Source organism: Anser cygnoides, chromosome 1, assembly GCF_040182565.1.
Source record: "Anser cygnoides isolate HZ-2024a breed goose chromosome 1, Taihu_goose_T2T_genome, whole genome shotgun sequence".
Taxonomy (NCBI): domain Eukaryota; kingdom Metazoa; phylum Chordata; class Aves; order Anseriformes; family Anatidae; genus Anser; species Anser cygnoides.
The window spans coordinates 169863844-169875000 of NC_089873.1; the positions used below are offsets into that span (position 1 = coordinate 169863844).

The window sequence follows — 11157 nt, forward strand, 5'->3', positions numbered from 1 at the left end:
ACAAGACAATATGAATAGCAAGTAAGTGCAAGTGTCAGATTCTGCACCTGGGAAAGGGCAGTCCTGGATCTTTGCACAGGGTATGAGAGGGTAGATAGCAGCCCCATGGAGAGGGATCTGTGGGTTTTTGTTGATGGGAATTTGATTATGAGTCAACAGAGTGCCCTGGAAGCCAAAAGAGCCAACCATATCCTGGGGTGCATCAAGCACACCATTCCAAGGTCAAGGGAAGCAGTTGTCCCACTCTACTCTGCACTGGTGCAGTCTCACCTGAAGTACTGTGTGCAATTTTGTGTGCCACAATATAAGAAAAACATTAAACTATTAGAAAACCCCAAAGGAGGGCTATGAAGATGGTGAAGGGCCTAGAGGGCAAGACTTATGAGAAGTGGCTGACATCACTTGGTTTGTTCAGCCTAGAGAAGAGGAGTTTTTGTCTATGTGAACAATCCAAACAGAAATTAGGATACACACCTATGTTAGACAATCATCTCAATAGCTTGTATGATAAACTATAGCATCACTGTCCTTGCTTCTAGGAGCTGAATTGTGTGTCACTGCTTCTGAGCACTGATTAAAATGGTATAATACAGTCAGTAAGTAGATACAACTTGTTCCCATGTATTTAATACTTGCAAATAGGTATGACTAGGAATGGAATTTATAGCCCAAACCCCAAAGTACACTGAATAATATTTGATTACAAATATGTACAGAAATAAAATTAAGGCTACAAAGGTGGTGAAGGGGAAGACATATGAGGAGCGGCTATCATAACTTGGTTTGTTCAGCCTAGAGGAGAGGAGACTGAGGGGCCTACATGGCAGCCTACATCGTCCTCACAATGAGAGCGGAGGGGGAAGGTGCTGATCTCTTTTCTCTGGCAACAGGACCTGAAGGAAAGAAGCCATGTCACGGTAGGTTCAGGTTGAATATTAGAAAAATATTCTTCATCGAGAGGGCACTGGAACAGGCTTCCTAGGGCAGTGGTCATAGCACCGAGCCTGCTGGAGTTCAAGATGCATTTGGACAACACTTTCAGACATAGGGTCAAAAGCACGCTGATTCGAGTGACTAAAAATAAAAAACAAAAAAAAAAATAAGGTGCTTTATTTTTATAAGTAATCTGGAAGGCGGTTTAAAATCCTGATCAGATGAGAGAAACTTTAATGCTGAATAGTAAAATCTATTCTAGATCCAGAGTCCTAAAATTGTTAAGTTTCCTTTGATAATACTCTGCAAATCCTGGACACTTCAATGGAGGCAAAAAAAATAGGTTGTGACCTAGGAGGTAGATACAGTTTAGGAAAATTATGTTTGGAAGCCACAAAGCTTTAGTTTTAACATGCCTTTTTTTGAACTTATTTTTCATGGGGTATAGGAACGTGTTCCAGACAGTCCTTCTCCTGCTCCTTCTCTTGAAGAGGGTCGAAGACCTGGCAGCCACCCATCCTCTCATCGAAGCAGCAGTGTGTCCAGCTCTCCTGCACGGACTGAGAGCTCTTCAGACAGAATCCGTAGGTCACATTATTCTCCTTGTCACCACTTTAAATTTGATTAGGGGCAGATGGTTTTTCTAGTCAAAATGCCCTCGTCTTAAATAGATCTCATAGGTATCATGTTCAGAAGTTCATCTGCAATAACTATCTCCCAACATAATATTCCCCAGTTTACAGTATCATAATACCTGATGCTACAGTAACAGTTACTGATATAAACTGCCATCATGTCATATTAAACATAAAGATTTGAGCTATGAAATACAGAATTGCAACCAGGAAGCAATTTGCTGGATTAGTTTTTAGAACTGAACATATAGTGTAAAACTTTTTTTTTAAAGAAATTGAGTTTTATTTAATTTGTTTACTCTAGTTTGATTTCTAAATCGAATCTGACTTCATAAGCAACATTTTACATCATAAAATTGCTTGGAAAAGAGAAGAATTAGTTTAAATCAATTAAAATATGTGTACTTTATAAACTCCTTAAATGTAAAAACTTGTGATGGTGAGACGATACAGGGAGTATTATCATCTCATATCTCACAAGGGGCGGAGTGAAATTAAACCATGGTGTCTCAGAGTAATACTATTTTTATCAAGGCTCTGTGTAAATGATGTAAATTATGTGACAAAGACTCTGGGTTCTATAATCCAGACTGGAAACTGATGGCTTAAATGCCTATTATTTTATGGATATTAACTTAAATTTATGTTGCACTTGTCCTTTTCTTTTATTATGCTCCATTGCAGATTTTTATGCTTTTAAGGCATATTTCCACGGTGGAATTTGTCAGTAGGTGGAACTGGAGTATTTGGCATATAAATAGAAGGCTATGAAATAACTATGAATTATGTAGTTGTGTTGGTTAGATGCAGATGTGCAGTTTTCAGACTGTTTCCATTCAGGCTCTCTGCACACTCAGGAAGCTGGCTCTTCACTGACTTTCAGATGAAAGATATGTTCTTACTATGTGATGAAAAATGATTTACCAAAAGGAAACAAATGAGGCCTGTCCATGACAAGCTGAGAATTTTGTTTTCTTATCACTTGGATGACTGAGAGTACAGATCAGACTGGCATCCCATATAATACGACCTATCTATTTCTCCAGGTTTTTATGAATTTATAGGTAAAGTGCTAAAAAAAAACACAAAAAAACACACAACAAAAGATGGATTTTTATTTTTTTAATTGTCATCTATTTTTGCTTTATTAAATACCTTTTTCATTTTCCCTTAAATAAAAGAAGTAAAACAAGTAAATAAAACAGAGAATTCCTTATTTTTGCTAAGGAATGTCACTTTTTTTTTTTTTTTTTAAGAGGTAGCTTTCTACTTTAACTTTCTCTGTTTACCTACCAGCAGATAACAGTGGGAGCTCTGCACTTTTTTTCTTCCAATGAGATGATCATAACAGGGTCCCTTAAATAATCATTTCAGTAGCTTACTTATCTAAAAAACAACCCTTTTCTCTCTTATCTGACCTGTTAACATAACAACTGATTCTTATGTGCATCTGCTTTTGTGGTGCCAGCAAGATTAAGGCGACTACTACAGAAATACGGGTTATGAAAAAATGGTCTACTGAAGATGGTGTAAGTCTCTCGTAAACACAATTTTTAGGGATATAACATTGGGATATAGACTACCATATACGGTTTCCAAGTTGTGTTTGAATCATAAAGCTCTGTTTACGAACAGTTGGAAAGAGCTTTTCTAGATGTTTTATTGGCAAACTTGATGTTATACAGCATATTTCTGAAAAATAATAATTTCTTACCTGGAAGGTCACAATGCTTAATTTAAGGAAGTGAGGGAGCGTATTTTGGAAAAGATAACACGTAAAACAAAATAAAAATAACCAAAATAATGAATGTCTCACTTAGAACCTTCTATTCTTTTCCAGATTGTTTCATTTTGCATTTCATTTCTTGTTAAATAAGAAAATGTTTGCAAGTATCCAACTGGGTCCAAAGTTACTGATCTTTTTAAAATGAACTGTTTTTAGGAAGGCATATCGAAGCTCCCTCATTGTGTGGGTACTGACAGCACTAACTAAGTAACTGCATGATTATTAGGATTCATGTATAATTAAAAGGAAGAATATATAAAATAAGTACAAAATTGTATTGTTAAAATGATGGTTGATTTTATTTCTGCCTGTTCTTGTGTCTAGCAGCTGTCCATCAGAATGGCCTATCTATGAACCAAATGCTGATGGGTTTGTCACCAAATGTCCTTCCTGGACCTAAGGAGGGTGATCTGGCTGGTCATGATGTGGGACATGAGTCAAAAAGAATACACATTGAGAAAGGTAATATGAATACGAGTACTTTATTGTTTCACTGTAAAATGTATTGTTTCAAAAGTTAAATAATAATTGTGATTTCCTTTAATACTGTGATTGTTTCAGAAATTCAGTTATAACAGGATTATAGCTTCCCAGATTCTTCTACTTTGTGGTGCTTGACTTTAATGAACAATATTTATCTGAGGGAGGAATTTCATAAATATTACGAAGAAAGATGAGTGAAAAACAGTTTTATATTACTATCGTGTCTCTGGCCCTTCTACAACCCTGTTTAGGTATTAAGTTTCTGTCTTCATCCAGTTGACTTTAATGACCTACTTCCCAAAGGGACAGAGCACCGTGAAAATTAGTCCATGTGTGCAAAAAAGAAAAAGGCTAATACCAAGCCATTAAACTAGGGAATTACGTAAAATGAGGCTGGTATACATTACATAATGGGATTTAAATTTAATTGAGTATATGACCAAAGTGTTTGATCTAGGTGAATAGTCCACGTGCAGTTATACTGATTTTGACACCATTTCATCTCTGTTGGTGTTCAAAGTTAAGTTCCTGTACAGGGTTCTTACAGGGGTTTTGGAGGGGCAGTAGAATTTTGAAAGGTATATTTCATGCATTATGTTTCCTTAATATATACAAATTTAAAACATTTTTATAGAGAAGGAACATTTTGGTGGAGTGGTGGTTAAAAATATGAAATATACTTTGAAAAGATATTTTGGGACTTACCAGGAAAAAAAAAAAGTATTTATTTGAGCACAGTGAGAGAAAAATCAAAAGGTACACTAGCCAGATATTAAAACAACTTGGAAAAAATGTCTACAGTGGCAAAGATTTCAGAATAAGACTTTTGTGCCATATCTTGCGTTTTATCAACTATTATACTTTCTCTGCTTTGTGTTTGAACAGTGAGATATGAAAAAAAATAAAATCTGGACACTTCTATTCTGGACAGGTGTCATTTTTAATAGGATTAACCCCCCAAATTAATGGAAACTTTTTAATAAACCCTTTAGTTTGGTTCATTGCACACACAACCTTCTTAAGCTTATACTGTGCCCTCATTCAGCCCCTACAAATTGTATCCCTGCTGTGAAATATGATGTGATCAAACAGGTTTGTTTTGAATTTCCATAAATGATTTTATTTCACCTTTGGAAGTTGCTCACTTAAGTGTAATCAGACGGGTAAATCTTGCAAACAGAAATACATATTAAGAATTGTTACTATTTTTATATGTCATTCAGTTTTTTTGTTTTTTTTTTTTTAAAGGCTTTGTTTTTAATGGTCTTCTAGATATCCAATCTGTTGCCAGTTCTTTTTTTTTTTTTCCCAAGATAATTTTTTTTTTTTTTTCCCTCAGTAAAAGTGCTGAGAATTCTTTTTGTCCTTAGGTCAAACCTATTTTCTGTTCCCTCCCCACTCCCCCCTCCCTTTGTTCCAGCCTACTGAATTAATGGTAAATATTCATGGGCTATCTAGATTGATAGGGTATACTAAATTAAAAATTGTTTTCTGTCATGACTACATTTATCATGTCTTTCATACCAGTTCTGTAACTTTAATATCGCACTAATCTGTATTAAAACAAGTGATTTAGTTTATAGATATTTGTAGAGATAGTAATTACCTACTTCTGTCACTGTGAGCTTGCAGTCGGATTTCCAGATTGTTCTGAGTAAGTACCACAAGACCTTAAACATCATTGTGTTTTCTTCTAAACATTTGTTGGCACAAATGTATCAGCTGCAGGTATAAAATGGCCTTTAATTGAACCTGTGAGAACTTGAGAAATCCTTCCTAGCAGAATGGTCCTATCTTTTCTCTTCTTGTTCCCTCTTCCATCAAAGAAATTAGAAGACCAAAAATCTCTAAAGTATTTTGAACTCAGGGAAAATGTATTTGTTGTCAATAGAGAATTTAAAGGGAGAAAAAATTTATAAAAGAGACATCTGATCAACATACCAGAATTTATGTTGAGTCAGAGGGGCTAATCATCTTTCTCACCAGATCTATGAATTGTGTAAGTTTTCAAAGATCATATGTAATTCTATTAAAAAAAATCATCCAGATTTATTGCCAGTGGCAAAAATGAGTTTAGTTTTTTTTCAGCTTCCATTGCAACCAGTTTATTGTTATCCTACCAAGAACCTAGTTAGGTTCTATGGATCTGATTTACTGCCTAATAAACTGGAAAATTTGCAATGGGCTCTGGGTCAGTATTTGTTGCAGAAAAACAGGAAGAGTTTCTGTTCTCAAAGACGACATGTAAACTGTGGATTCTGGGAACATATTCCATCTGCTGACTCCAGTTATGCAACTTGGCCATGTCCAGCTTCATGCTGGGGCAAGACCCAGCAAGACACATCTAAAGTTTTACCCATTCTCTGGGTTCCATGAGAAAAAAAGAAAAAAAATTAGACTTGTTGGGAGTTATGTTGTGTTTCAGCCAGGTTCCCAGTCTGAACTATGGGGGACAGCAGGAGATATTGCAGAGCACTTCCACCTCACAATTAATATAGAATTCAAGATGTTATTACCTAAAAATATATATATCCAAAATAGTCAATTACCCTGGACTTCCAGTAGTCTTTTTTTTTGATTATTAAAGCATAACAGATTTTCAAAATTTACTGTAAGCAGGGTGCAGAACTGCAAATGACCCTGGGAAGAAGGAGGAAAGTTAAGTATGTGATGTTAGTTCAAGTACTTGATGACCATCATCAAAACCAAGTATCTAATTTTGTAACCTACAATTATGGATTATTCAGTGATGCATATTTGTTTTTACTAGGTATGATCTTGCAAAAAAAGGACTTACATGAAGCATAAGCATTGTATTAGAAAAGATCCATCCAGTTCGTTACCTTAAAATTAAGAGACTGAGTCTTTTCGGGTACAGTAAAAGTTTCTATGACCCTAAGATTATGCTCTAGATAAATCCCTCAATTTCTGCTGACATATAGTATTACTTAGTTCTTAGGTAGATTTTAGTTATTACTACAAAGACTACAAAAGTTAACCACCTACCCCTGACCTCCTTAAGGTTAGAGGTGTGATTCCTAATTCCTTATAGATAGAAAAGAGAATTGAAGCTGTGACACATTTCCTGGGCAGTATCCCTAATCACTATGCATTATGTTGGAAAAGGAAGTATAATTTAACATCATAGCTTTGCCTTTATGACCCCAGGCTCTGGTCTTAGGGAATCTGCAAGGTGGAATTCATAGCTCAGTCCACTTCCCAGAGTCTATATGCTATCTCCAGGTAGCTGCAAAATATTTTGTATTGACTTAGACAGACCACAGTTCTACTTGTTAACTTCATTAGGTCCCGCTTTGTAGTAGCTGGCTTGGATACTGTTAAGGGATGTTGTAGGCAGTGGCAGATTATATCACCCCCTAACAAGTACGTGTCTAGCAGTACCTACCCTATGCCATATGTAACCTCCATTTCACATCTGCCCAAGATTTCTTTCTGGGGGACAAACACTTAAAAGTTACTTTCTTTAACACCGAATTTAGATGCCTAAGTCTTTTATTGAATCTGGCCCTAGGGCATCAGATTAGAATTTTCTGTCTGCATCAATTTATATATTTTTAGATTGACACCAACAGCAAATGAAGCCTGAATGTCATGCTTACATTTTAAATTGAATATGTTATTTGAGGTGCTACGGGAAGGACACTCTGTTGAAAATGTACATGCAGTTTTCTATAACAAAAAATAAAATATTCACCATGTTCACAAAAGAAGCTAAATTATTTCTTTCAAAAAAGCTTCTTAACTTTGATATAAATCGAAATTTCTTAGGCAATTTTCAGATAATCAACAATAACTGCTTCTTGACTACTATGATAGCAGCAATTAAGGTATAACTCTATCAAATCCACATATTAAAAAGTCCCAGTATTTCTTTCTATTTTTATGTCCCTCTCTACAGAGATATGAGCAATCTTAGTCCTCTGACTACTATCCTATAAAATAAAATATTCAAATTCCAAAATATCCTCAGTGTGAAATAGAAAATAATTTAAATATTGCATTTTAATTTAAGAATTATACTTTACTGTTAGCGGTCAAGCATCAAAAAAGGAATTAATAATAATATGTCATCCTATATACAGACATTCAGTCTGTATTTCCAGCAGTAAACTTATATATATATATAGTAAATATGCATCATACCATGATAAATATAGAAACACACATGACAATATTTTTAGAAGTATGAGAAACTCAGGAACTTGTAACATCATCTAATATTCTCTTCTACCTGACCTGTCCTCAAGCAAAATCAGCAAGCAAATACTCCAGAACTTTGTGTAAAATATGTTTCTGCTCAGTGTTATGATTTTAGCTAGTTCTCTAAAAAAGTCCCGTTTCAAAGGCAGTTGTCAGCAGTTGACCTAAAAGGGAATTTTCATTCTCAGCTTTGCTGCCCGGTTACTGCTTGTGTATACATACTTTATTTGTTCATTTTTATTTTTGTATACATTCACACACAGAGAGATATTTATACAATATATATATATTTTTCTAAAACAGTTTTTATACATTATGTATTTTTCTGAATATTGCATTTTTAATGGAAATAGAAGGGTGTTAACAGACCTTGATGGGTATCTATCTGCAAATATATTTTTAATTGACATGTTTCAGTTCTGCATTCTCACTCTACTTCTTAACACATTGAGTTCAGGCTGTATATCGTCTAGCACATTGTGAAATCAATCTTGATTTGAGCTTTCAATATTTCTCAGACCCTAAACACAGTACATATAGTCAAATTTGTAGCATGAGAGATAATACAGAGATCCATAAAATAAAAGGTTAGAGAAAGCCAGTATCACTGAAATAACCTTTAGACACTGGTTTTTGGTACGTCTCTACCTTCAGCCCAAGAGGCTCAAAAATTCTTAAAGTACATTAAAAGCTATTACAGTTAATGGACGACAAAGGTGAAAAATGAAATTGCAATTTTTTTCTTAATGGGTTGTTATTTACTAAGAAGCCTTTTTTTTTTTTTTTTTTTTTTTTCTCACAGAAATCTCAGAAACCTTTCACATTACTGAATAAAATAGTTTGTATATGTACGAAGGAGTGTAAAGGTGGTTCAAAATTCTGAAAGTTCTTTTTAGCAATGTAGCAAATAAGAATATTTCACAAAGAGACATTCACTGAGCCATCCTCCAACCAGGAAGTTCTTCTGCAGGCTTGTTTGCTATTAAGAACCTTTATTCTGCTAGGGTAGCAGTAGTTTTCACACAATGTATGAGAGATATGTTGACAGGTTTTCACTTGACTGATAAATGCACATCTATTCCAAGACATCCCAGGCAAATTGAACTCATTGCAGTTTTGCATCCCAATTACATGTGTATACCAGTTAATCTGTGTTTATGTGACTCAAATGCATCCTGGACATATCAGACTTTACGAATATACTCAAGTTTGTTACATGTGCACAAAAGACCCGATTTATTCCAAATTATTGAAAAAAAATGGTGTATATGCAATTCCTTTGTGCTTTGTGCCCCACAAAGTTTCCCCAAAGTACTTTCCTCCCTGTTTTTTGTGTCTTTTATTTCTTTTCAATAGTAATTATTTGCCTGTGTTGTAATACATAGTCTTTATAAACTTTGATGGCCTTTTATTACATATAAAGTACAGGGGAGATAAAAGCCCCTTTGAAAACATGTATGTATTCATTTTGATTTCTTTTTTAAAATGAGTTGTTAAACAGAAGATGTAGTGGTAATTGATAAGATCTTAGAAAGGATTTTTTTTTTTTTCTCATGCTGCCACATTAATTTTTAAATCATTAGTTCCCTTTGTGTTTGCTGCTAGGAAAGTCATATTATAGGAAATTAAGTCAATGAATTTATAGGTGTTCATTCTATGTGTGCATATATACCACAGTATTGAATTTGACCAGACAAATATGATTCTGTTTCTCCAAAGTAGCTATTTTTAGTTTTACATTTTACTATACAAAACAGTGCATTTGCAAAAGAAGAAAAAATAAAAAACACATGATGTGTCTAGCTGTTCAAGAAATTAATTCTAAAGAAATTATTAAACACACAATTATTATGTGAATTTAAAGGGATATAGAGTCATATATATATTGTTCCTAAAAATGTACATAAGTACATTTTAATAAGCACATTTCCATTTTAATTGAAAAACAACAACAAAAACAAAAACACACACACACACACACACAAAAAAAACACAAAACAAAACACATTCATCTCCTAGGCCTTAGTTGTGTCGCTTTATACGTGTGGTTAGTGTTATAAGAAAGACAGCTTACAGCAAAATTTAAAGTGTCTTCCACTTGAGACTGCTTACAGTAACTAAGTGCTAATAACATGCCCTGCAATTAGTTTTCTTTAAGTTTTTCCTAAATTGTTCAAATGCAAAGTACCAAAAAACACTTGTGAAAAGCCTGAAGATCTGTAGCCTAGACATCGATAGTATTTCCTTGAAAACAGCATGAGTAACTTTAATAAAATTTTCTTTTCTTTTTTTATCAATTTCATGTTATTTCCTTTTTTTTTTAAAGTAACTCCACATTGTTATTATTTTTTTTTCATATTTTTGTTCTAAGTAGTAACATGATGATTGCATATTCTGTTAACATTACATGTAATGTATAATCACAATAAATTCTCAAAGATACTTTTTTCCCTGAGTACAGAAGGTTTGGGATTTTCCTCTGATACGGACCAATACTGTCATAGTTCAGAGAAAAACAGTTTTGATTTGTTCCTTCCTTTCAACTTTCTTTTGTTGAAAAAGCTTCTGCACTGTGAAGATGTATCTAATATCTTGATGATTTTTCTTTATGCTATTTAGGAAGCTACTTTGCAAAACTAATCACTGATTTTCTGCCTCTGAACAGGTTTGTCTTTGTGTTTGAAAAGGTTGTTTAGGTTCCCAACGGACAGAGAGAGGAAAACCTTCCTTTATGCCTGATTCTCCTTCCTTTGGTTTTAGAGATCAGTAATATCTCTAAGCTGTCTTGCAAGCTATCACTATACATTAGACTAATTCACAGTGATTCTTTACAATTTTGGAGAAAATCATGTATTCTTGGCCAAAAAATTCCCAAGTAGACTAGCTATAATTAAGAGATGAACTTGATCTTCTACAAGCTATATTTGTCAGAAGTCTTTCAAAAGAAGTTAACAGAACAACCAGCATAATATATAACAGAAGGTGACACCATAATGGGGAAGAGGATGGTGAAAGCCATTTGGTGCAGAGAAAGAGAAGCTATGTCTGAAAGAGCTTGGAAGCTCCAGATTAATCACTGACAGGCAACTAGCTACACTT

The 11157-nt window shown here is 34.2% G+C and overlaps 1 protein-coding gene across 9 annotated transcripts in view; it reads left to right on the plus strand.

The window, feature by feature from the left end:
- Positions 1 to 11157, plus strand: part of DACH1 (dachshund family transcription factor 1) — a 380086-nt gene that overhangs the window by 268636 nt on the left and 100293 nt on the right. For 6 of the 9 annotated variants that reach the window (XM_048079100.2, XM_048079099.2, XM_048079098.2 and 3 more), the window contains 2 exons: positions 1382 to 1517; positions 3679 to 3816. In XM_048079100.2, the coding sequence (XP_047935057.2) occupies positions 1382 to 1517; positions 3679 to 3816 (274 nt within the window). The remainder of the gene's footprint in view (positions 1 to 1381; positions 1518 to 3678; positions 3817 to 11157) is intronic. The other 3 variants (XM_048079097.2, XM_048079104.2, XM_048079102.2) reach the window with 1 other exon arrangement.